The 27,202-nt window shown below is 49.3% G+C and overlaps 1 protein-coding gene across 2 annotated transcripts; it reads left to right on the top strand.

Moving 5' to 3' along the window:
• Window positions 1–52: 52 nt before the first annotated feature.
• On the top strand, window positions 53–27,202 carry psda (pleckstrin and Sec7 domain containing a). 2 transcript variants are annotated; one of them, XM_040179088.2, is made up of 19 exons: window positions 53–1,031; window positions 1,798–3,844; window positions 4,883–4,955; window positions 5,519–5,793; window positions 5,872–6,134; window positions 6,647–6,881; window positions 6,974–7,239; window positions 13,972–14,166; window positions 14,768–14,848; window positions 15,503–15,615; window positions 16,765–16,823; window positions 17,858–17,947; window positions 21,912–21,955; window positions 22,242–22,432; window positions 22,939–23,009; window positions 23,364–23,521; window positions 24,352–24,496; window positions 24,575–24,718; window positions 26,031–27,202. In XM_040179088.2, the coding sequence occupies exons 2-19, from the start codon at window positions 1,877–1,879 to the stop codon at window positions 26,319–26,321; spliced, it is 4,662 nt and encodes a 1,553-aa protein (XP_040035022.2). In that variant the 5' UTR covers window positions 53–1,031; window positions 1,798–1,876; the 3' UTR covers window positions 26,322–27,202. The 2 variants fall into 2 exon arrangements, with proteins under 2 accessions (XP_040035022.2, XP_040035021.2); XM_040179087.2 differs by having other exon boundaries at window positions 26,028–27,202.

The raw sequence follows: 27,202 nt of genomic DNA, 5'->3' as shown, positions 1-27,202 counted from the left end.
TATCCACAGATATCAATCCACCATGGACAGACCGAGATCCCCCAGCAGGGACCAGTCCACCGTGGACCGACTCGGATCCCCTAGCAGAGACCGCTCCACCGTGGACAGACCCAGATCATCCAGGAGAGACCAGTCCACCGTGGGCAGACCTAGGTTCTCTGCAGAGCTCCTCCCAGGAGGGAAGGGAGGCCCAAAAGAACCAGGACTGACAGGGTCAACCTGTGAGACCTCTGGTGCAGTAGAATGAGGTCTCTGAACGGTGCCCGTAGTCCACAGGGAGGGACGGAAACCAGAAAAATCTGAACCAGAAAAGGTGTATTTTGCGCTTTAACTTTTACTCTCAAACTTCTTGTTCAAAAGTTTCTCTCGCTGGTGAAAGAGTGGACGACTGCACCTGAAAGCAGCATGAACCTTGCATCACCTGAACCTACCACACTCCCCTGACTCTTCTACTGCCATTACAGACACCTGAACTCACCACAGACACTAGACTCTACTACTGTCATTACAGACACTTGAACTTACCATGCACAGGTGTGGATGTGGGTGGATTGTGACATCACTGCCGGGGGTGTGGCCATACAGAGTAATGTGCAGTCTGTGTCTTTCCTCTAATACTTTAAATTGTCCTTTTATAAAGCAGCAGGTCACCCCCCCCCCCTCCCCCCTCACACACTGTAATAACCTGAGCCATCTGTCGGAGATGCTTACCATTGGCCAACAGAAGAAAGGTCTGCAGGCTGCGGAGGACCTGATTGGCTGGCAGCTTGCCCAGAAGAAGGGGAGGCTATGTCAGCTGATTGAAGGAGATCGGAAGAGGAAGAGGAGGAGGCGTCACAAGAGGAGGACAAGCCGAGTGGAGCCCGTAAATCCACGATGAGCCGGCTCTACTGCAGACAACAAGTGTTCAGAGAGGGAGGAGAGCCCCGGCGTCCTCGCTAACCAAGGGGGAGTTGGAGAAAGGAGGTTACCACGGCAACTCGGGGGACGTTGCTGCAGAGGCGTTGTCGGCGAGGACACGGGACACACAGGTGTGTGTGCGTTTGTGTGTGTGTGTGTGTGTGTGTGTGTGTGTGTTGAGCAGTGCAGGCTGGATGGGGAAAGGGGGCGGGAGGGAATCCTATTAGCCGAGTCCAGGAAAAGTAGAGCTAACTGTGTGCTTATCAGTCACACACAGTGTCTCACAGCTCCGTACCTCTGAGGTTTAAATTCATGTGTAATAATTTAGTGACGCAATCTTTAAACTGAGTTCAGATAAAAGCCGATCGATTACCAACAAATAAGATGATTGATCTGACGTTTGGGGCAATTCACAAACGCAACAGTTTATAAGATAGGATTTACTTTAATTAGTTTGATTAGTTTCTCCCAATAATAAATCAAATAATAGGTCAACTTATTAAATAAATTAAATGTTTTTGTTGTTTCTTTACTGAAAAATCAAAATACGAAAATGTAATAACACTCAAGGAATCTTAGACAAAAATGGAAGTTTAATATACATATAATATATAACAATAATAGTAATATTAAAATGTTTTAATGAAGAAGAAGGAAAACATGTAGAATGCATCTAAATTGCTATTTTTTACTATCTTTTAAAATATTTGTTCATGAGACTTAATCAACAATTCGAACTGTCCTCCTGCTGGTCCCGCTCTGGACGCCTGCATGTGTAATAGACCTTGAACAGAGTGAAATCCAGAATCCTCTGCTGTCCAGATGTTCAGTCTGCACATCTGCACATTTTGAACTGTGTAGAATAACCTCTGTCTACACCTCTGCTTCCTGTTGCAGGTCAAAGGGACGCTGATGACCTTCTTCACACGGTTTACCGAGTTACAGGAAGGGACTTTGAGTGTCTTGACGGGCCGCGATGTCCCAGGCAGGTAAAGTTCTCCACCTGTACGTCGAGGTGCGTTCCGTCTCCGAGGAGGAACATCAGGTGCCCGGAGGAAGCGATGACGGGACCGCCCACCAGATGCTTCAGTGCTCCAACGTCATCCCTCAGTCCCACAGCCCCGACTGCCGCCAGGCTCCACCCCCTGACCCCTCGTCCCCCTCAAAGTCTTCCTCCAGACACTCCGTCAGCTTCCAACTCCAGAGCCCAGACGACACAGGGTGTCCCACCCAGTTCCACAGGCAAGATCTGTCCCACGAGGGTTTGAGCCAGTTGCCCCAGGTCCTTGCACCCGGAGCAACCGTCCTGGGCCAGAGTGGGTTGCACTTGGGATGCACCTGTCCCTCCGATTGGGCTCCCTCCCGGGGAAAGACGCTCATCTCCCCGTCTGCTACGTCTTCTCTACCCCTCCTGCCCACCGGCCACCGTGGGTCCTTCAAGGTCACGGGTGTCGCGGGCGAGGAGGGGACGACGTCCGTGGTCACTTTTGGCTACATCGAGAAAGCTAATGTTTGCGGCGGGGGGGGCGACCAAAGCGTGCGGGGCAATCCTCTCCACTGGCTGGAAGAGGGGCGCCGGCTCCCGAAGAGGTTGAGTGACCCGGTGCGGTACGGCGCGATGCCGGGGCACGGGGACCCCTTACCGCCCTCGCGGAGGAGCGGCTCCCCACAAGGCCTGTCTTACCTGCAGAGGGCGAGCCCGGACCCAATGGCCAGAGACGCCACCTGCAGGGCACTGGAGGAATTCGGATCCCCGGGACTCAGGCGCAGATTTGGCGAAAACAACCCGAGGAACTACAGCCCAACCCTGCCGCGGCACTACCAGCACCCCTCCCCCCGCTGCCGGTCTTGGGGGGGGTCCCCCGTCCTGCCCCGCAGCGCCTTCACCCTGCCGGCCAGCGTAGCCTGCCGTGGATCGATGAATGGACTACCCAGAAGCCCCGCCTCCAACCGCCTGTGTTCTCAGACCGGCTGCCCCTCCAACTCGTTAGCCTGCACCTCGTCTCTCTGCTCTCGGGGCTTCCGGGGGGGGGGGCAGAGCCCGAGCTTGTCCAGAAAGTGTCACCCAGCATTACCGGCGGGGAGGCCCACGGACATCCAGCACGAGGTCCCGACTGGCCGGTTCTGCACCGGCAACTATTCCAGTCTAGCCAGCCATTGTACTAGCACCACCAACATGACCCACAATAGCACACAAAGTATACCCTGCAGTAGTTGTGGTGACGTGTGCAGCAGGCACCCCCGCGACTCGGTCAGCCCCACCTACGGCAGGAGGACCATCTCCCCAACCATAAATTCTGAAGTGGCTTGTAAGTTAGCAGTGGACGCCACCAAGCTGTCTACCACGTACGCCGAGAGGCGGACACCCTCTCCAGGGGCGTCCTCCCAGGCCGGGTCACCGAGGTCAGAGACCAGCAATGTCTCCTTCCTGAGAGACTCCGATGACCCGGACCTTCGATGGAAAACGCCTCGAGCCGGACCGGGGCGCGCCTTGCCTCCTCTGACCAGGAAAGGCCCATCATCACCGGCGTCTCCAACCTTGCCTAGTCCGCTGTACCCAACCTCTTCATCCCCATCGACGGAGCGGCATCATCGCCTATGCCACGGACCTGAGGAGCCCCCTGAACCCTCCAGGTCGGCTGTCCACGCCAGCCGGTGGGGGTCGGACGTCAGACCGGTCCGGGACAGGGAGGGATTCGGCGAAGACTGCTTTGGATGGTTGACTCCCGCAGGGTATGCTCTAGGCAAAGAAGAGCGCCGCACGGAGGTCAGAAGAGGCGACGGGGAGAGGGAGGAGCTTCAGGACCACAGTGACCCCGCTGGCTCCGCCTCACGGAGCTCCAGTGGGGTCACCGGCAGCACGGCCGAAAGAAACGGGAGCCCGTCCCTCAAAACCTCGAGCCATTCCAGCCACAACATGGCAGACACGGGCTCAGGGAAGCAGGTCGGAGGGTCGGGGGGGATTGGTGTGTAGGTTTGTGTGTTTTGTGCAGCGTGAGGGTGTCTTTCTTCCCTCATTGACACATTTACCTCGATGACAGTAAACCGGAAAATAAATCCGAAATCCAGATCCTTCCCCACCGGTGAGTTTCTGTTGTCATGGTGATCGACCTTATCAATACAACAGACTATATTTCCCATGAGCCTTATGGTGCGTTCACACCAAAAGCAAATTATTCGCGCGAGTAGATTCCATGTAACGTCAATGCACAGACGCGGCGTGAATGAGGCGGATTTTAAACAGGCGGCGCAAATGACGTGAAAGACGCGGCGGGTGGGACACAAAAAAGTGAAACGAGCGAAGCGAATAAACACCGTTTGCGGTTCCGACGTTTGTGTAATTCACACAACAAATAAAGAGCAGGAATTGTGGTTATTTATTGCCATGGTGGATAGCGGAAACGATAACTGCCTTTACGGAAACACGTAACGGAGATAAGCCACGCCCCCTTCCTGGCGCGATGAAGCTAAAAAAATTGTACACGAATGAAGCAAAATACTTGCGCGAGTAAACTTGTGCGAGTAAAGCGGGACAAAAATTCACTTCGCTTTTGGGGTGAACGCACCATTAGGCCCCAAATAAGTAAATAAATAATTTTAACAAGACTGTTTCTTTTTAGTTACTTTCTATTTTACTTTTGCTTCTTTGCTTTTGAGTTTGGCAGCTTCAAAAAATGGACTCGCGTAAGATTGTATTCCCTTTAAAAATGAAGCTGAGGAGAAGTGTTTTCTCTGGGTTTGGAACTTCGGGGGGTTCAGTCACTCGAGCACACAGACATGTTTGTGCCATATTCATGTCAGTGCAGCTGTGCATGGAAAGAAACAAGAAAAATGATACAAATTTTAACATATTATTTACTTTTACTTATTGCACATTTTTTAGGGGTTGGTGGGGGGTGTTATAATGGTTGGGGAAACACTGCATTGGTGAATCAATAACTCTGGTTATTGATTGAGTTGCTTCCCTCTCTCCACCCTCCAGTCAGAAGGCTCCTCATCGTCGCGCTCGCAGAAGATCGCCAGAGCCAAGTGGGACTTCCTGTTCGGGGACAGAGGTTGTTTACTTTTTATGAATATGTACATAGTCAATAAGACACGGCAAAAGCCAAATCAGCATTGATCGGTATCAGTACTATGTGTAGATGTCCCGGTGTGACATCTTGTCTCCTCTCGGTAAACAAGCAGCTTCGTTACCTTCCAGTCTTCCTCTAAGCCAATTAGCTGAAGCTTAATACAGCTCAACAGGTCTTGGTGTGCAAGTGTTACTACTACTACAACTTCCTGTTGGGTACCAGCATCCTCTCCAGGCATTGGTTTATAACTGTTTAAATACGTCTTGATTCATACTTAGACTCACAGTACAAGGTACTACATGCAACTAACCACACCAGTACATATCAGTAAATCAGGAAACATTTATTACCAAAATATGCCAAACATACATGGAATTTGTCTTGGCGGTGTATATGACCAGATGAATGAGCAAGAAAATGTTCCAACTGTTCTCATACAAAATGATTAATTTTACAGAATTTCTTGATATATATATATATATAATATATATAAAATGTATATTCTTTGGGACATCTTTAGGTCATAAAACTCTTTCCCCCTGCAGAAGCTCCATCTGCGACGCCTCCAGTCAGCAGTTTGCCAAACCCCACCCCTCCCTCCTCCCTCCATCTGAAACCAGCCAATCAAAGGAGGGGGCGGGGCAGCGAGGGTCCGGGACCATTGCATCGCCAGGTGCGGCAGATCGTGGTGGAGCCAGTGAGCCCTGACGCCCAAGGCTCCACCCCCAGGACAGGCATCGTCCGCCACACTCTCCAGTACTCGGAGACTGACTTGGACGCGGTGCCGCTGCGGTGCTACAGGGAGACGGACCTGGACGAGGTGGGCTGAGGTCACGTGACCCACTTCTCCCACTATGATGGCATCTTCTTGCTGACAACGGTCGTCTTTGTGGTGCAGGTGATGCGGGCGGAAGCTGAGGCGGCAGACGAGGAGGTGGACTCGGCCTTTTGGAGCAACCACAGCGTCCTGGAAAACTCTAGCTGCAGCCCGGCCAACGCCTCCCCTAAACCCCAGACGGGTGGAGACGTGGAGGATGGAGAAGAAGAGGAGGAGGAGGAGGAAGGAGTGGTGAGCTGGGCCACTGTCCGGATGCTCGGAGATCAACAGAGACAAAGGACCACCAACGAAGAAGAGGAGGTCTTCAGTCTGCTGCTGAAGGGGTGAGATCCACCGGCTCAAACTACAGCTCCCATAAGGCCCGAGAGAACAGGAAGTTCACTTCATTATATTTTGTACAGCCCAACATCGCAAATCTGCCTCAGAGGGTTTAACTGTCCCGAAACCCTCACATCGGCACAGGAAAAACTCCCCAAACAAGAAAGATACCTTAGGGAGACAGAGGAGGATCCTTCTGTCAGGAAGACCGACTGCGATGGATGTCATGTGTACAGAATGAACAGCGTAAAACAATAAGTGTCACGTTCTTCTGCTGATCCCTCGATGCATTTTAACCGTTTGCTTAATCGTCCTGGTCTCAGTTTGGTCCTTTTATGGAGTTAAGAATCAATAAAGTTAAAAAAGTAATGTAGCTAATAACCACCTCATTGATGATAAACACGTCATCATGTCTGTTTAATGACTCAGGATCAGAAGGATTAGTATCGATCAATGCTGTGGTGGCTTCTCTGACGTCCTGGAGCTGAGGCTGAAGAGTTTCCTCTGCCTCCCACAGGTCGCTGGTGACCTCAGACTCCTGCGACGGCCTCAAGTCTCCGATCTCCATCGGCGGCCCCCGCCGCCCCTCTGAGAGCAACCTGGACTCGTTCAGCCGCCACTTCGAGAGCATCATGGAGTCTCACCGGGCCAAAGGCACCTCCTACAGCAGCCTGGACAGCGTGGACCTCCTGACCTCTGGGTCCACCTCGGTGTTCACCTTCGACCTGCCCACCCTCACGCCTGAGATCCAGGTAGGGAGGGTACGGGGCTGAGGGGGAGGGGCCTGCCTCCACTCGCCCTGTGTGGCCGAAGATAACGTGTGCGTGTCTGTATGTGTGTTCAGAGTCAGATCTGCGAGAGCGCCAAGCAAATCATCGAGCTGAGCTTTGCCCCTCTGGCCCACCCGGACCCGCACGCCCCCCCCTTGGAGACGTCTAGCTCCAACGGGGCGCTCGCCACCTCGGGGGAGGGGCTCCGAGGCAGCTCCAAAGACAACGAGCCAGGCCCTCCGGTCCGCTCCAGGTCGGAGAAGGAGTCAGGCCGTCGCCCCGTCCTCAGGGACGGCTTCCGCAAGGCCAGCTCAACGCCGTCACTCCACGGCAGCCCCAGGTGAGCCTCACTTTCTCAGGTCCATTCATACCAAATATGTCAGACATACAAGGAATTTGACTTGGCGGTTGGTGCGTAGCAGCAGACAGTTGGACAACAAGACAGGGTCCGTGTGCAGTGTGAAGGGAGTGACTGGTGGGATGTCAAAGTCAGTCAGGGGGGGACCGGCTCTGTTGATGAGCCCGACTGCCGACAGGAAGAAACTGTTGGTGTGGCGGGAGGTCTTAGTCCTTAGTCTTAGTCCCCTCAGCCTCCTGCCAGATGGAAGGGGCACAAACAGGTTTTGTCCGGGGTGAGAGGGGTCGGCCACCATCTTTTTAGCTGCTTCAGAGACCTGGAAGCGAACAAGTCCTGCAGGGACGGCAGATTGCAGCCGATCACCCTCTCTGCAGAGCGGAGGACACGCTGCAGCCTGCCCTTGTCCTTGGCTGTGGCTGCAGCGTACCAGACGCTGATGGAGGAGCAGATGATGGACTCCATGATGGCATGTAGAAGTGGACCATCATCGTCTTTGGCAGGTTGAATTTCTTCAGAACAACCTCTGCTGAGCCTTCTTCCCCACAAGAGATCAGTCCAATGAGGGTGGTGTCATCCACAAACTTGGAGGAGCTTGACGGACTGGTGGCTGGAGGTGCAGCTGTTGGTGTACAGGGAGAAGAGCAGAGGAGAGAGAACGCAGCCTCGGGGGGAACCGGTGCTGATGGTCTGGGAGGCTGAGACATGTTTCCCCAACTTCACGTGCTGCTTCCTGTCAGACAGGAAGTCTGTGATCCACTTGCAGGTGGAGTCAGGCATGTGCAGCTGGGAGAGTTTGTCCTGCAGCAGAGACGGAAGTCCACAAACAGGATCCTGGTGTAGGTTCCTGGGGGGTCCAGATGCTGGAGGATATAGTGGAGGGCCATGTTGGCCTTTGGGTTTGGCAACTGTTAGCGTGTGCTAACCATGTAGCTGGACTAACGGAACCATGTAGCTGGAGAAGATTTCCCTCGAACCTGTTTATTCAAGTATTACGGGTGGAGTTCTTTGTGTGCCCGTGTGAAGTGATCACAAGGGATCGACCCATTACCGATGTGGACCCGGTCCGTGGTCCTCCTCCTCATCACCGATGTGGACCTGGCCCTTGGTCCTCCTTTAAAAGGATCATATGACCTCATCCAGTGTTTATGAAGCTTCATTCCTCAAACATGAGGGAGCAGCTGTGAGTCTCAGTGTTCCAGTCTGGAGGAGTTTGTGGTTTCGTTTGGCCTCCTTCCACTGGATCATCTGGCTGCGCACACAAACCATATAATTTTAACTGAAAAAAAGTTTCCTAAATCAACGTCGTCTTCTTCTTCTTCTTCTTCTTCTTCTTCTTCTTCTTCTTCTTTTCCTTTTCCTCCAGTGGAAAGAACCCCCCCCCCCCCCCCCCCCCCCCCCACACACACACACACACACACACACACACACACACACACACACACACAGGCGGAAATTCCAGTTGAGTTCACTCAGGCAGCGTTTCAAAGACGGGTTGTAGAGAAAAGACCTCCCACTCTGTAAGACTAGAGACATTCCCCCAGCCGCCCTCCTCCCGCCTGTGTGGATCTTTTCCATCTGTTCTGTGGGTGCTGTGACCTCTGACCCCCGGCCTGCTTTCACTCGGATGCTGGTGAAACTGCTGGTTCAGGATTTAAAGCAATAGAGATAAAGATTATTTTGTGTGTTTTAATGCTTTGATAATACAGATGCTGCAATTGATTATAGACGTCACTATATAAGTGAAATATATTTTTATATATACCTATTCTTTCAGTTTTTAGTTATTTATTTTTTATTATATTAATGTATGCAGTATATTTATACATGTATATTTATTTATATATATTTTCATATGTAGTGTGAAATAGAGTGAAAATTCTTGTTTTTATGAACAAATATAGTCAAAGATCAAAGAAAGCCCTAAATTAATCCTGTTTTTCTGTACAGAACAAAAAGATAAACCTAAAGATCTTTCATTTCCTTTTAATAAATGTTTGTTCTCGCAGTGTCAAAAAAAGTATCGGATATGAAACTTGCAAGTCTTTGGAGTGAAAGGAAGGTAAGAGGAGACAAAGAGAGGAAGGAGAGGACGGAGGGAGGAAGAGGAGTGTCCCGGGTCAAACGTGGGAGGATCACATACCTCCTCCCCCTCAGTGGAGGAAAATACCCCAGCTGATGGACGGACGGAGGACCGTTTAGCAGCGAAGTAGTTGAGAATAAAACGCCAGCGTTGAGATTTATAAAGTGAAGAGGAAAGGAGGAGGAGGAGGGAGGAAAGGAGGAGGAGGGAGGAAAGGAGGAGGAGGAGGGAGGAAGGAGCTGAGTGAGCAGTGAGCAGGAAAGCTGAAGCAGACGCACGAGGACTGTGAACAGACGGATTATAGGAGGAGAAAAACTCTCAGCCGAACTGGAAAATCACGAGAACTTCACTATGACATCATTGGATTAACGATTGGATGATGTCACTCCGTCACTCCCTTTTCTCCTCCGACGTGGTGGACGTCGGCGGGTTGGCGGCTGCTCTCTCCCTCTGTGACGTCACAGGGTGACAGCCAACATGGCCAGCTACCTACTGTGTTGGGGGGGCGGGGCTCTGGAGGACAGGTACATGTACGCCCCGCCCTACCCGGCCGTGTACAGGTGGGTCCGATGCTTCACAACATTGGGGGGACCTGACAGCATTGAGGCTACTGGTGCTACTGACGCTAGTGGTGCTACTTATGTTACTGGTGGTCCTGGTCTTACTGGTGCTACTGACGCTAGTGGTGCTACTTATGTTACTGGTGGTCCTGGTCTTACTGGTGCTACTGACGCTAGTGGTGCTACTTATGTTACTGGTGGTCCTGGTCTTACTGGTGCTACTGACGCTACTGGTGTTACTGGTGGTACTAGTGCTACTGGTCTTACTGGTGCTCCTTGTGCTAGTGGTCTTGATGGTGTTGCTTCTGCTACTAGTGCTACCAACGCTACTGGTGCTACTGGTCTAAACCTGGTGTCTGTTGCATACGCTACACACGCTCCTGATGCTACAGACACTTACAGCTACGGACGCTACCGATGCTACAGCAGCTGCATAAGCGTGCGGCTGAGGACGCTGTAGGCCTCAGCATTACCCTTTTAGTCTGCTTGTTGGTTTGTTACTGAATAAGAAACCAAATGTTTTTTATCTAAGTGCTCTTTCATCTTTCTAATTTCTCAATTTCTTCTCCCACTCTATTGGAACATTGAAGCTTTTATTTTCCTATTCGGACCTGCTTTGTGTTGTGTTCTCTCCGTGTTCATCAGGCGGAGGTGCTGTGTGACTCTGATGAGCCCTCTGGATCGTTCTGCTTAATTAAGGTCTCTTCTTTACTGAGTTTAAGTTCTTCCAGAGAGCATCTGTTATGCATCAGGTACTGGTTCCTCCGTGAGGCCTGAGGGGAACATGTGAGAGCTAAACTTCTCCTTTCTGACAAAACCCACAGCTGACATCAACAATCTTTGCTTGCTTTCAACCTGATCCCCAACCTTTCAGGTCTGAAAAATATAGCTTACAATAAGTGACGGAACAAGCTCTAAATGGCCACTAGAGGCTCCAACAGAGCTCAATCCCCATTTTACCTTTATGTTTATTTCTGCTGTAAAGTTATTTACAGCCTTTACATAGGTTGTTTTAAACTTTTCAAAATAGTACGTCACAGTTGACGTGGATTACAGTTGCACCATGGTAACGAAGGCGCTTCTGGTTCCAGGAAATCAAGATGGCGACGGCATTGGAGCCGAACTCAATGCCTCAAAATGTCGGGAGACGTCACTGTAACAACATTCACTTAATATGCAGTCTGTGTGGAAAACAAAGGCTCCAAACACCAGCAGTTTACTTTTTGATAGATACTTGCAAATTCAGCAATACCATGACAACCGCCGATGAAGATCACAAGTGATGGTTGAAAGCTCTGGAACCGATGATCAATGAACCAGACGTTTATTTAAACAGTTTATTTTATCTCACACATTCTTCTACCACAATAACTCACTAATTCGTCTGTCGGTAAAAACAGTCCCCAACAAACTTCCTATTTTGTCTGGTTATAAACCTCCATGATGAACTGTGTTTCAGACTCACTACTTGGCTCAGAGTTGGTTGTTGTGGTTTCAGACTGAATGAAAGCTGACTGACACACCCTGTCTCACTCCCCTTTCTATATTCGTTCTTGTTTGTTCCTACTTCCTGTCTTTCTCTCATCAAGTCACAGTCTGAAGGATCTCAGACGGCTTGTTGAATCAGTGACATCATCACCACAGAACCCAGTGTGACGAAACTGACCAACTCTGCTCAAAATGTCCCAGACACTAATTCAGCTGTACCTCTTTAATATATGATAATTCTCTGCATTTCAGTCTCACATTAATGTACCTTCTTTTTCCTGTTTGGATACAGCTGCTGTTGTTTCTCACATAGAATCTGACATTAGCTGAATTGGTTATGATAGCTGATATTAATTGACGTTAGCTTATGTCTGCTATCATAGTTTACGTTAGCTATCATAGCCGACTTTAGCATAGCTGACTAGCTATGACAGTTCAAAATGAGCTATGATAGCTGACATTAGATGGCTTAAACTAACGCTAGCCGTGGCAGCTGATATTGGCTTTGCATTACGGGCTAAAGGCGCGAGACAGACGGTTGATTTATTTTGCTCATCTTAGTCAAACACGTAGGAATGCATATGATGCAGCATTTAAGTTACGGGGAACCAATCTGAATCTCTATAGAGCAGTGGTCCCCAACCACCGGCCCCCGGACCGCTACCGGTCCGTGGGCCGTTTGGTACCGGGCTGCACCACAGAAAGAATATATTTTATTTTTTTTCTGAAAAATGTTTTATTTTGAAAATTGACCGGATTTTCTCCTAATTATGTGCGCTCGTCCCTCTGACAGATTCCCCACGCGTCACCAGGCGTTTTTCTTCACGTACTACACTCCCCGCCCTCCCCCCGTCGTTTGTTCCGCCTGCAACGACTACTACCCCCCCGTTCTTCCGTCAGACCTTCTCGACCGGTCCGTGAAATATTGTCTGACATGGAACCGGTCGGTGAGGTAAAGCAGGTTGGGGACCACTGGTATAGAGCACCTTTGGGATGTGGTGCATTCGGGACATTCACATCATAGACGTGCAGCCGACAAACCTGCAGCAACTGCGTGATGTTGTCATACAGTTGTTGTTTGTTTCTGTATTTAGTGAATGCATCTGATAATCCAAATGCTCATACACACACATCTATATATACGAATACATAAATACGTAACTACCGAAGCATCAGTGGTCGGGTCCTGTTGAGTCGACGGGGTCACAAGGGGCTGCTGGATAAACGCAGAGCAGTCGTCCCGTTTGGTGAGCAGGTTATTTCTGTCCTGGAGGAATGCGTTGTGTTGCTGGAGGAAGCCGAAACATCCAGACTCGCACCAGGAAAACCTTCTGCCTCCTTTGTTTCCATGTTTAGTGGAGGCAACAGCAACTAATAACCCATTTATTTCTACATACAATTGTAGTAAAACAAGATGCAACTTGATAATATTCTGACATCCATCAATCCAATCAATGTGCAGCTTTCAGTGCTGGGGGCGGAGCCTCCTGAGCCAATACAATGTAGATTTACTTCTGTTAAAGACTATGTAGTCAGTACTTCTGAGCTTGTAACGGAGTACATGGAAGTAGTATTTCAGTGAGACCAGATTACTTGCCCACTGCGGTATTAGTACCTTATTATTTAGGGAAGTGGAGTTCCATCCACTTCCCTAAATAATAAGGACAATAATAAGGACTCGCACCTCCCACTTTCGCTCCCAGCTATGACATCACTTCCTCATGACGGTCGACTTTGTGTTGCTGTCGGTGGATTCCGCTCATAGCTGTGAGGAGGAGCGGGTCGAGTTGACTGTGCTGGTGATGTTGGTCTTGGTGGAGCAGATGGAGCTGGTGGAGCAGTTGGGGGACGGACCTTCAGCAGCAGGTGACGGGTGCGTGCTTGGGGTGATGGGGCTGCATTGATCATTAGCACGTTTATTAGCAGAGTGTCACATGTATCAGGACAGAGACCTTCCATCCAATGCGGTCGCTCTCTCAGTATTTGGATTCTGACCAGCTGATGAGTAACACAAAATGTCCTGTTTTTCACCACAACAGCTCCCATCATGCATTGGGTTAGGGAGTTATTCCCCGAAAGGCAGAACTACTGTTAAAAATACTTTCGCTTTGTTATCTTTCTACATCTGAACATGAAAACAGGTCTCGCTGCACTTTTGTTCCTGTTTTTTACCGTTGCCATGGAGATCGATGGGGGTAACCGTGGTAACGGATGACGATCACCGGGACACTGAAGAAATCCTCTGAAATTGACATTTATCTAAAGTCAGTTCGGTCATTTAGAGCCTGAACTTCACAAGAAGGTTATTGATCGGAGACCAATGAGGTCTTTGAAGTCATGAATGATTAATAAATGGTTATAGTCATACATGTAATCATCTTATTCTACATCCTTTTGATCATGTTCTCTTGTCCACTCAAGTTGTCTTGTGTGCTTTAATTGCTTTTAATCAAGGTTCTTTTTATTAATTATAAAAAGTAATGCCTTAGTCATTATGATTAACAAAAGAGACTGAGTGTTTATTTATTAGTATTATTAACAGAGAGGAACCAGTGAACTTCAGCAGATGGGTTGTTTTATTGTCAGGGAGCGTCCGGTGAACCGCCCCCCCGAGCCGCCGTACCCTCAGGCTGACGCGGCGGAGCGGCTGCCGCTCGGCGGTGACGAGGTTCTTCTGAACGGCAGCAAGGCCGACCTGCAGGCCGCCAGGCGCCTCGCCAAGCGCCTCTACGGCCTGGACGGCTTTCGGAAGTCCGACGTGGCTCGACACCTCGGCAAGAAGTGAGTCCTCGCTCCCCCTGGTTCCCTCGGTTCTTCATTCCCTGGTTCCCTCAGCCTCTCGTCCCCTCGCTCACTAGTTCCCTCCCTCCTCGGTCCCTCCTTTCCTCAGCTTCTCCTTCCCTGGTTCCCTCAGCCTCTCGTCCCCTCGCTCACTAGTTCCCTCCCTCCTCGGTCCCTCCTTTCCTCAGCTTCTCCTTCCCTGGTTCCCTCAGCCTCTCGTCCCCTCGCTCACTGGTTCTCTCCGTCCTCTCGTCCCTCCTTTCCTCAGCTTCTCCTTCCCTGGTTCCCTCAGCCTCTCGTCCCCTCGCTCACCAGTTCCCTCCCTCCTCGGTCCCTCCTTTCCTCAGCTTCTCCTTCCCTGGTTCCCTCAGCCTCTTGTCCCCTCGCTCACTAGTTCCCTCCTTTCCTCAGCTTCTCCTTCCCTGGTTCCCTCAGCCTCTTGTCCCCTCGCTCACTAGTTCCCTCCCTCCTCGGTCCCTCCTTTCCTCAGCTTCTCCTTCCCTGGTTCCCTCAGCCTCTTGTCCCCTCGCTCACTGGTTCTCTCCATCCTGTCGTCCCTCCTTACCCTCTTCCCACGATGACTTCCTGTTTCTGTCCTCAGCAATGAGTTCAGTCAGATGGTGGCAGAGGAATATCTCAGCAACTTCTCCTTCCGAGGTCTCACCATCGATCAGGCTCTCAGGTCAGTCTGCATTAATGTTGTTTATAGCTTTATTACATCGTTTCTATTCATGAGCAGATCAGAGATCCATCGTCTCGAAACGTGAGCATGAATGGATCTGATTGGTGGTACTTCTACCATTACTAACACTAGAGTATTTCAAATGGTATTGATACTAAAATTACTCCTACTACTACCAGTACTAGTAGTAGTACTAAAAATACTATTAGTACTACTCTTACTACTAATACAACAACTACTATTATTACTACTAGAAATGATATAACGATCACTACTAGTATTTTTTACAGCTCATTTAGCTGATGCTTTTACCCAAAGAGACTTACATTACATTTTTAACTCACGGCTTTTTACATTTTAGCCCAGGGAGCAATTAGGGGTCCGGTGTCTTGCTCAAGGACACTTTGACATGGGACATGGGGCAGCCGGGGCTCGAACCACCAACCCTGCGGTTCGCAGCGCTCCCTCTGTACCCCTGTGCCACCTGCTTACTGCTTACTGCTCACACGACTATGACTAATAGTATTAGTACTACAGATGATAATACTAGTACTATTACTTCTAGTTTTTCTACTAGAAGCCAACTACGATTCCCAGGATGCATTTCACTGCCACGTTGACGTGTGAAGTGCTAATAAAGTTGTGTGTGTGCAGGACGTTCCTCAATCGGTTCGCTCTGATGGGAGAAACTCAGGAGAGGGAGAGAGTCCTCGCTCAGTTCTCAAGGAGGTACAGGCAGTGTAACCCGCAGGGTGTCCCCTCAGAAGGTACTGTCTGTCCCTCTAACCTGTCTCCCTTTGTCTCCGAACCACCTCCCTCATCTCTAACCCGTCTCTAACCCGTCTCCCTCATCTCTAACCCGTCTCCCTTTGTCTGTAATCTGTCCCCCTATGTCTCTAACCCGTCTCTAACCTGTCTCTAACCTGTCCCCCTATGTCTCTAACCCGTCTCCCGTTGTCTCTAACCTGTCTCTAACCTGTCTCCCTATGTCTCTAACCTGTCTCCCTATCTCCCTATGTCTCTAACCTGTCTCCCTATGTCTCTAACCTGTCTCCCTATGTCTCTAACCCGTCTCCCCCTGTCTCTAATATGTCTCTAACCTGTCTCCCTATCTCCCTATGTCTCTAACCTGTCTCCCTATGTCTCTAACCCGTCTCCCCCTGTCTCTAACCTGTCTCCCTATGTCTCTAACCCGTCTCCCCCTGTCTCTAATCTGTCTCCCTTTGTCTCTAACCTGTCTCCCTTTGTCTCTAACCTGTCTCCCTATGTCTCTAACCTGTCTCCCTTTGTCTCTAACCTGTCTCCCTATGTCTCTAACCCGTCTCCCCCTGTCTCTAACCTGTCTCCCTATGTCTCTAACCCGTCTCCACCTGTCTCTAATCTGTCTCCCTTTGTCTCTAACCTGTCTCCCTTTGTCTCTAACCTGTCTCCCTATGTCTCTAACCTGTCTCCCTTTGTCTCTAACCTGTCTCCCTATGTCTCTAACCCGTCTCCCCCTGTCTCTAATCTGTCTCCCTTTGTCTCTAACCTGTCTCCCTTTGTCACTAACCTGTCTCCCTATGTCTCTAACCTGTCTCCCTTTGTCTCTAACCTGTCTCCCTATGTCTCTAACCCGTCTCCCCCTGTCTCTAATCTGTCTCCCTATGTCTCTAACCTGTCTCCCTTTGTCTCTAACCTGTCTCCCCCTGTCTCTAACCTGTCTCCCCCTGTCTCTAACCAGTCTCCCCCTGTCTCTAACCTGTCTCCCCCTGTCTCTAACCTGTCTCCCCCTGTCTCTAACCTGTCTCCCTATGTCTCTAACCCGTCTCCCTATGTCTCTAACCTGTCTCCCTTTGTCTCTAACCTGTCTCCCTATGTCTCTAACCCGTCTCCCGTTGTCTCTAACCTGTCTCCCTTTGTCCCTCCCTGTCTCTCAGACAGCGTCCACACCCTGACGTGTGCCGTCATGTTGCTGAACTCTGACCTCCATGGGAACGTGAGTTCATCTTTATTATGGAACCTATTGTGCGTCAGGAGGAGCAGGAACTCCTTATACGGTCCTTACAGGAAGGACAGACAGCGTATTAACAAATGGATTTTTAAGAACAACACATGCGGTGATCCAGACTCGCAGTCTAAGGCGTTCAAGCCGCATTGGAACTGTATTGATACTCATAGATATTATTATATTGATCACACGTGGTTCATGTCCAGCAAACGTAAACTGAAAGTACTGATTTCATTCTAAAAGGATGATTCTAGAATACCGTATTTTCCAGACTATACGGCGCACCGGATTATAAGATACTGCAGTCAAACGTTTTACCTGGGTTTGCGTTATGCCAGGGTGACCAGACGTCCTCTTTTCCCCGGACATGTCCTCTTTTTCAGACCTAAAAAATGCGTCCGGCATCTGTGTTTCTCTCTTTCACAAACTAGTTATTCCGCCCTTCAGTGTTGTGAATGGTGTCTCCCTTACGTTCCACCTTCTTGCGCGAGCTCTGACTGTAGAGAGAACAGTCATTGGTCGACCGACCTCAATGTTGCCGGATACACGATAATTATCCTCCAAATACGACCATATGGAGCCTTTGGTTCAAAATGCTCGTATTTGCGAGGCTTTTAAGTGCGCCTTATAGTGCGGAAAATACGGTAGTTTAACATTAACAACTCTACCAAACTGTCGGCAGATGGAGTTGACTCGGTTGCCATGGCAATTAGCAATAGTTCATCTCCAGTTGCATCAGTGTGAACTTGAGGTGGCGGGAAAACGTCTGCCAAATGGTTTGAGGAAGTGATGGACCGTTGCTGTGGCAACAAGCTGTTCACAACAGCTGAGTCACAGAGTGTTTTCACATAATGAGACATTTATTCACTGTGTATTCATCATACAACATGTGATGATGAGTTGAGTCCTGCATTCAGTATCTCGTCTTAACACCTCTGGAGTGCAGAATAAAGTACAAGTACCTCAGACTATGGGAAATGTAGTCTTTATAGGTTAATACAGACTTGTGTGTGTGTGTGTAGAACGTGGGGAAGAGGATGTCCTGCAATCAGTTCATCACAAACTTGGAGGGTCTCAACGACGGAAGAGACTTCCCCAAAGATCTGCTGAAGGTACGACACACACACACCTCGGGAACCTGCCATTAAACAGACACACACACACACACACACACGCAAACACACACAAGAATCAGGAATCAGGAAACATTTGTTGCCATAAACAGTGCAAGAGTAATAAAATAAAATATGAGGCTATGGGTTAGTTTAAAATAAATGTTAAAGTAAAAAAAATGTAATAAAGATTAAAGTGCACCAGCGAACTGGAAGTGACAAAAGTGACGAGTTAAAGTGGCATGTGCAGTGTGAAGGGGAGTGACCGGTGGAGTGTTATAGTCAGTCAGTGGGGGACCGGCTCTGTTTATGAGCCCGACTGCCGACGGGAAGAAACTGTTGGTGTGGCGGGAGGTCTTAGTCCTGGTGGACCTCAGCCTCCTGCCAGATGGAAGGGGCACAAACAGGTTTTGTCCGGGGTGAGAGGGGTCGGCTACCATCTTTGTAGCTGCTTCAGAGACCTGGAAGCGAACAAGTCCTGCAGGGACGGCAGATTGCAGCCGATCAGCCTCTCTGCAGAGCGGAGGACACGCTGCAGCCTGCCCTTGTCCTTGGCTGTGGCTGCAGCGTACCAGACGCTGATGGAGGAGCAGAGGATGGACTCCATGATGGCCGCACATCCAATTTATTACGCTAAAAATAATCCGCGCTAGTTCATCTCCAACCTCGCCGACGGTAAACGGCTCATCTGTACAACATCTGTAACGCTATTCGCTGCACGTAGCGTAACTTACACCCTGTCGGCCGTAGCGTTCAAACCCGACTACATCGCACTCAAGTAACACAACAACATTAGCCAACCTGAGCCAACCCCCGACCCTCTCGAGCCCTGCCAAGGATGGGTCAGCGCCCTGCTCAGCAACCAGCTGAGACACAGGAAAATTCCCTGCAACACTTCCCTTATCCGCCTGAGACACCGGCTCTGAAGCCGTCCCAGCGCACGCCACCTCGCGGGCCAAGAAGGCTCCAGGAAAATCACGTCCCACCCCACCTGGTTTCGATCTCAGGGGCTCAGGTGACCCCACTGGTGGAGGTACACCTGCATTGGATTGGAAAAGCTGGGCGCACCGCTAGCTCAGCTTCATCCTGGAACAAATCACAATGGAGAATTACTTTATGCACAGGAACCAACATGGCATTTACATTCATACCACGAACAGTAACAAAGCCAGCCCGAATAAAGGAGTGAAAAGCCCCCGTGTCCCTCGAAATTGTCACTGGCACCTTCATCTCACCTCCTACCATAGACACAAAACCGCCATGGATAAATGGCCGGTAGGCATCCAACCGTACCTGCCAGCCCAGACCCTCAGGAGCAACGGCTGGAGGAACACGTGCAACTAAACCAACAGCCGTCGCCTGAGAACCATACGCAGCGTGACTGAGTTTCAACAGGACAGTTGACTTTCCAACTCCTCATTTGCGTCAATAATTCCAAATCTGCTCCGTACTACGCAGACTACAAATGGATCCATCCAGAACCGTTCCACCCTGCCTGCCCAATAACTCCTAACCCCCAGCAGCACCAAACCCGCCTCCGTGTGTCAGCACGTAACCATCAGCTCACTGATGTGTACAGCAACACACAACGGAACTGACTTTTGAAACTGCTCCAGGACTATGAGATGTGGATGTGTGTGTGTGTATATATATAAGTATATATATAAAATGTAGGAAAGTGTAACTTTATTCTAATAAAGCTGCGTGGCAGAGCGTCTCTCTCTTAGTCCTCTGTGATTGACAGCTCAGAGGTGCGCCGTGGGGGCGGGCCTGAGCTCTGGTTGCTGCACTCTCATTGGCTGTTGCTGCAGAGAGAAAATACGCATTGAGAGAGCAAGGGAGAGAGACGAGCAAGAGAGAGAGACGGGGGAGGGAGGAGGAAGAGCATCACTCCTCAACAGTCTCAGCAGAGGGAGGAAAAGGAGCTCACCTGACGGAGGGATTCTCCTGCAGGACGAAGACGACAACAAGAAAAGGAGGAGGAGGAGGAGAAGAAGAAGAGTGGGAGTGAAGTTGGAGGACAAGGAGAACCACAACTGAGGAGGAGGAAAGAAAAGATTCTCTCGCCTTTTTTCCCAGAGTGCAACAGGAGAAACTCACCTATTTTTGCCATCCCTTCACCCCTCTCGTCTTCATCCCTCCATCAGTCAGTTGTGGCGTCTCCAGAGGAAGCTGTGTTTCAGTGTCGGGGTGCTCGCTTGCTCCGGACCCCCCCCCCCCCCCTCCTGCTCTTTGTGGTGATGTTTGGGCTGTTTCCTCCGTCATGCAGCTAATTGCAGTCCAGGGTTTCTCCCCCCCGTCGAGAGTCTGAAGCCTCACATCTTTGGAAAAAACGCAGAAGAAGAAGAACTGTGGCTTGGATATTTTTGGATCATGTGTTTTTTTCCTGATTGACTTTGAGCCGATGGAATACGCATCACTGCTTCCAAACCGTTAGAAAGGGATTAAACACACGCACGCACACACACTGTCAGGCTGTCGAGGAAAATATTCATCATTTAAAATCATTTATCTTGATCAAATCGTCTTTCATAAACCTCCTCGACTGGCGTCGCCTGGCGGGCTGAAGACGTTCACGCTGTCTTGAAACTTTTCCACGTCCAGCATCAACTCTCCTAGAATTTTTCTATTTTTAAAGATTTCCGCTGTTTTTTCTTTGTTGTCAAGTTCAGTCAGACTCCGACCTTTGACCTCGGCGCGATGATCGGCGTCAATAGCATCCACTCGTCGGGCCGCTCGCGCTCGCTGTGCTCGGTGCGTAGCGGGCGGGACTCCAGGGACACCGACCCGTTCCGGTATCCCAGAACCCCCCGCTCCCGCTCCCTCAAACCGCTGGCCTTCCCCGACCTGCTGGGGAAGACCCAGGACGGACTCCGGCACCGGCAGAACCGCCAGAAGAAGGTAGAGCCGTTATTTACAGGAAGTGGTCGCAGCAATCTTCAGAGTAAAGGTTCCAGAAGTGAGGAAACGCGAGAACTTTTAAAGTAAACTCAGTTGCCAAGGACGCAGGTATGGACGTGTCAAAATAAAAGCTTAAGAAAGGGAATGCGTACGTCCGTAAACAAAAAGTTTCACAATAAAATCTGCACAAAAAAGAGGATCGTGGTCCTTTTGGTAAAGGTTTGTCAATAAAAACATTAAGAATGTCCGTTGAGCTCATGAAAGATTCTCAGTATTTCTCGTCCTCATCATTTACGTCAATTCCTCCGAGTGGTTTTTTTTTTCTATTAAACGTCATTTTTCTCAAATAAACTACTTTACCAGCAAAAAAATTCACAATAAAAGTGCGAGGGAGGGGGAGAAATATCTCCGTGCTGGTAGGTCTCTCTGTATTCTCCTTTCATGGTCAGATGAAGACCCCATGAAACACATTTCATTTCTCTGCTGTGCTGAAGGTGTGAAGCTTCCTGTTGAAAGATAGAAAGACGTTTCTATCGACTAAATGTTTCCTTCTTGGTTTGTTGTGACGCTCATTCTAAATTCGTCCTCACAGATTGTGAATGAATGAAGGAATTCCAATCACTTCTTTGTTGGTATATTTTACCTATTGATCGGCTGAGGATTTTCACTCAGTTGTTTCACAATAAAAGCCCTGCATGCTGTAAGGCTTTTATTTTGAAACATCTTTGGGAAATGTCAGTTCTATCATCTTACAAAGATTAAATAAATACACTCAAACATGAGTTCAAATGAAGCATGTCATCTAATCATTAGTGGCTAATCATCCAATAGATCATTTCTTTTTCTTCTAATCATTATTATATTTACTTTTTACATTATACGTCCGTTTTTTTATATAAAACATTTAAAAACTAAAAGTGATTTTAAATTTACTTCAAAACAGCAATTCTCAATCAAAGATGTTAAAAAGGTCCAAAATGAAGACAAAAGAGTTGCTTGTATTTTATTTCTGCAGAATAAAGTCTGAACGCTGTCCCTCACTGACTGTGTTGTGTCTCTGCAGACGCTCTACAGCTCCATCAAGAACGAGAAGCTCCAATGGACCATGTGAGTCTGCACCCTCGACTGGCTTCTACTGGTTTTACTCCAGACATCTGAAGTGTGTGTGTGTGTGTGTGTGTGTGTGTGTTTGAGTGTATGTCGCTCTTGCCAAGACTCTTATTTAAGCCTCTGTTGCCACGGCAACGCCTCCCTGCTTTGTTTTCTGACTGTAATTACAGGTCAGCATCCCAACCCTCATGTAGATATATATATGCAACCCTAACCCTTGTTATCTATCTCTACTCATGTGCTTGTTACCATGGTAATCACTGCATGCTCGTTCTGATTGCAGAGACGAGGAGGAGCTGAAGAAGTCCATGTCAGAGCTGGCCGACGTCCGAACAGACTCCGCCTCCCACACCATGAAGCGCCTGGGCGGAGGAGGGAACCTGCTGGTGGGTGTCGCCCAGCAGGCCGATGGCGAGCTCTACAAGAGCGGCTTCCTGATCCGTAAAGTCCACGCCGACGCCGACGGGAGGAGAAGTAGGTCCTGGTGGCTCCTCCTCCTCTCCTTCATTCCCTTCATTCTCTTCTTCTTCTGTATCCTCCTCCTCTTTTCTACTTCTTGATCATGCTCCTCTCCTTCATCTTCATCTAGCTAGCTACAGCACTTTCAAACATATTATTGGTCGCTTTCTGACTTAAATGTGTCTTTATGTCTTTAGAGTTTACTTAGTCTCTATTGATAATTATGTATTTGACTCATGACATGTGGAGTTCCACAAGGCTCACTGCTTGGTCCTCTTCCCTTGAACAACATGGTGCCATGAGAACGCAGTGATAATATACGGACATATATATATGTCAAATATATATTATATCAAATGTATGTACTACTAATACTGAAGAATCATCATGAAGTATGATGCTGATAAAAGAGGTGTTCCTGTTGGATTTATTAGTTCTCTATTTTGTGGTAAAGGTTAGATGACACGTCTCTTTCCTGCGCTTGTAATGTATGATATCCCATGATGCTTTGTTTCTCCCAGCTGCTCGGGGCAAGAGGGGGTGGAAGTCTTTCTACGCCATGCTGAAGGGTCTGGTGCTCTACTTGCAGAAGGTAAACATCTGAGCAGCTTTTCTCTATGAGGACATTGAGTCTCTTTCTTTCACTGTGTTTGTCGCAGATTGAATGAAAATTGACAAGATGACAAACTATGTGGTCGTAACAGAAGTCATCTGTTTGCCTTATTTCTACCTTTTTTAGTGAAGTATCTTCATGTGATTTAAATGTGTCACTTCAGCATTCGTCATCACTGAAACAGGACGTTCCTTTTTACATTACGGCGGATGTTACAAGACGTTACAGTACAATACATATCAGTCCCATATTTCTTGTGTAAGTGCTGAAAAGGACTTTCTGGGACTTGTGATTGGCTGACTGACTCGCCGCTGCTCTGTGATTGGCTGACAGGATGAGTTCCGTGCAGAGTGCGAGCTGACGGAGGAGGACGTGAAGAACGCCGTCTCCATCCATCACTCTCTGGCCCTGAGAGCCGCTGATTACAGCAAGAGACCCAACGTCTTCTACCTGAGGACGGCCGACTGGAGAGTCTTCTTGCTGCAGGCTCCGTGAGAACCCGTCTGTCTCCTCTCTGTCCGTCCGTCTCCTCTCTGTCCATCTGTCCGTCTGTCTCCTCTCTGTCCGTCTGTCTCCTCTCTGTCCGTCCGTCTCCTCTCTGTCCATCTGTCTGTCTGTCTCCTCTCTGTCCGTCCGTCTCCTCTCTGTCCGTCTGTCTCCTCTCTGTCCGTCTGTCTCCTCTCTGTCCGTCTGTCCGTCTGTCTCCTCTCTGTCAGTCCGTCTCCTCTCTGTCCGTCCGTCTCCTCTCTGTCCGTCTGTCCGTCTGTCTCCTCTCTGTCCGTCTGTCTCCTCTCTGTCCGTCTGTCCGTCTGTCTCCTCTCTGTCCGTCTGTCCGTCTGTCTCCTCTCTGTCAGTCCGTCTCCTCTCTGTCCGTCCGTCTCCTCTCTGTCCGTCTGTCTGACTGTACTCTGGTGCATAAGTCTTTGACCTCTGACCCTGTAACTGCGTTAGCTTAAAGGTGCAGATGTTAATGGACAAACGCTCACTGCCGTGTCTAATATGTTAATATAAAATATGAATGAACGACGTTTGAATGGAACAGGGAACAAAAACACACCAAACAATCAATAAATCCCCCCGACCCCTGAAGTGCGCCGGAGTCTCTGACTGTCCAAACCCGACCAGTGTCAACAGAAACACCCGGCGCTCCTCTCAGCAGCGTAGCCCTCGGTTATTGGCCCTGAAGCCTCAGCGCGCCGTCTGCTTCGCCGTCTGCCCGCACGTCAAACGTCAGGATCACGACGTCCCGCGTCACCTCCCCCCGGTCGCCTCATACGCAGCGGTAAATAATAAATCAATGAACCCTGGTGTGTCCCCACAGCAACGCAGAACAGATGCAGTCGTGGATCACGCGCATCAACGTAGTGGCGGCCATGTTTTCTGCCCCCCCGTTCCCGGCGGCGATCGGCTCCCAGAAGAGATTCAGCCGTCCTCTTCTGCCGGGATCAAACACCAAACTGTCCCAGGTACAAACGTCCGGCCTGATGCTCCTCAGACCCCCGTCACATCGCATCAGCTGACTCCGCCTCTGCCCCCCCCAACAGGAAGAGCAGGTCAAATGTCACGAGAACCGGTTCAGGGCGGTGTCCTCTGAGCTGGCTGACCTCACGGCCTCCACACCGGACCGGAAGGTCAAAGGTCGCGAGCTGGAGGAGCAGAAGCTCCGCCAGGAGTACCTGGACTTTGAGGTATGTCTCCTTTGTCACCGTAACCATGGTAACAGTACATCCAGCCCGACAGACGCGCCCCCCTCCAGGACTTGTAGGTCAAAGGTCGGGATGTACAGTTAAACCGGGATAAAAAGAAAATCCAGAATGTCTGATTTTATAGATTTACAGTTGTGTGAAAAAGTGATTTCTTATTGCTTTGTATGTTTGTCACACTTACATGTTAAATGCACATTAAACAAATGGAAATATTAGACAAAGTTAAGTAAACACAATAGCAGGTCCCGTGTGAACAATGATCCCCGTTAAAACATAAATGAACTGTGGTTTATCTTTGGAAAGCTGAGGTCAACTTCTCTAAACACACCTTCTCAATGAAGAAGCCACTTATAAAGAAGCTGACAGCGTGAAGAAGACCAAACGATCCTCAAAGGCTTCGATCCAAAGAAATTCAGGAACAAATGAGAAACAAAGTCACTGAGATCATCAGTGTGGAAACGGTCTCAAAGGCATTCGTAAAGCTTTGTGTCTCCAGCGAAGCACAAACAGTGGTGAACCTTCTCAGGAGCCCCACGACTCCTCCAAGAGGTCACCAAAGACCCCAGAACAACATGCAAAGAGCTGCAGGCCTCACGGGGTCCATGACTCCACCAGAAGACATAAAAAGAACATCAAGGCTCGTCAGAAGCCAGAAACCATCCTGATCCTGAGGACTTTGGGAAAATACTCAGTGGACCGACTGTGTGTCTCATTAACGCGGGATTTCAGAAAAGGAACCTCATACCAACAGTAAAAGGTGGTGTGACGGTCTGCGGCTGTTTTGCTGCTTCAGGACCTGGAAGACTTGCTGTGGTAAATAGAACCATGAATTCTGCCGTCTACCAAAAGGTCCTGAAGGAGAAGGTCCGGCCATCTGATCGTGACCTCAAGCTGAAGAGCACTTGGGTTCTGCAGCAGGACAACGATCCAAAACACACCAGCAAGTCCAAGAAGACCTTCGAGTGGCCTCGTCAAAGTCCCGACCTGAATCCGATGGAGATGCTGTGACGGGACCTTAAAAAGGAGGTTCTTGCTCCGAAGTCCCCGATGAGGCTGCAAAGACGAGTCCAAAGTTCCTCCACAGCTGTAAAGACTCATTGAACAAAAACTGCCTTTTGTCTTCACTTGTCTAATATTTACATTTGTGTGACAAACATGCAAAAGAATAAGAAATCAGGAAGGAGGCAAACCCTTTTTCACACAACTGTATTTTCATATTAAAGAGAGCAAGAACGGACTCAGTAGACTTTGTAGTATTGTGCTTGTATTGAAGTGTCCTTCTGACCCGCAGAAGACCCGGTATGGGACGTACGCCATGCTGCTCCGGGCCAAGCTGTCCAGCGGAGACGAGGACCTGGCAGCTTTCGAGTCGCGCCTGTTTGAAGACGGCGGCCTGCAGAGGACGCACTCCAGCCCCACGCTGCCTGTGGACGGCCCCCACAAGGAGAAGAGCCGCGGGGCCGTGACCTCCAAGAGCCTCAAGGTCACGTCGTCTTCGTCCTCCAAGGCCAGTGGCGGCGCTAAAGAGGGAAGCAGGAAGACGAGCGAACCGCAGAAACACAGCAGCAGACCGGAGGAGGGTTAGAGGGTCGGCAAGATGCATCATGGGAAGGAGACAACGGCCTCCTTCTCGACCTTTTCTGTTCTGAGTGGCTCCTCAGAGCCTGGCTGAGAGGTCGAAGGTTGACGGGGGACGAGACGGTCGTTGCCAAGGACGACAAACTCGTTTACAAGTTGAAACATTCAGGAAGCATTAACACGGTTTTTATTTCTCACCCAAACATCTGAGTTTCAGAGTAAGAGCTTGAGTTCCTGTCAGGAAACTTTATTTTGTTAATGAAAGGAGAGCGAGCAGCAGAGACTCACAGGCGCTTTATCGGTACTTATGATCGTTTCCACGCACAGCGACACGCTGACCTCCTGCGGGGGGGTTTCCATGCCGACCAGATAAGACGGTGATGGAGGGGGGCTAACAAGCAGTGTGTGTGTGTGTGTGTGTGTGTCAGAAGTACTACTGTTCATACAGTAGTACTGTGTTGTATGAAAACTATTTAAAGGCTGAAGATGAATCCATCCCATAATTGTCAATCAATGCATACCCCTACTTCACCAATTATATATATACGTGTGTATATGTACATATATACACATATGTGTGTGTATATTTACATATAAATGTACATATATGTGTATGTGTATACATGTACATATACATATATATGTGTATATATATATATATGTACATATACATGTGTATATATATGTACATAAACGTCCGCGCTGAGACGCCATGTCGTCTTCAGTCTCTTTATTTATTCCGTCTCTCCTTCCTGAGGAGGTTTTAGTCGATAGCCGAACACGCCGTCCACTTCCTGTGTTTTTGTCGTAGTGAAACACAAACGACGCGTGTGATCATTCTGGAGGCTTAGAGGAAAAAATGATAATAAAAGAGTTTGAAAACACAAA

This window comes from Gasterosteus aculeatus, chromosome 6 (genome assembly GCF_964276395.1).
Source record: "Gasterosteus aculeatus chromosome 6, fGasAcu3.hap1.1, whole genome shotgun sequence".
In the NCBI taxonomy this organism is placed as follows: Eukaryota; Metazoa; Chordata; class Actinopteri; order Perciformes; family Gasterosteidae; genus Gasterosteus; species Gasterosteus aculeatus.
This window is presented reverse-complemented; position numbering and strand designations above follow the sequence as displayed.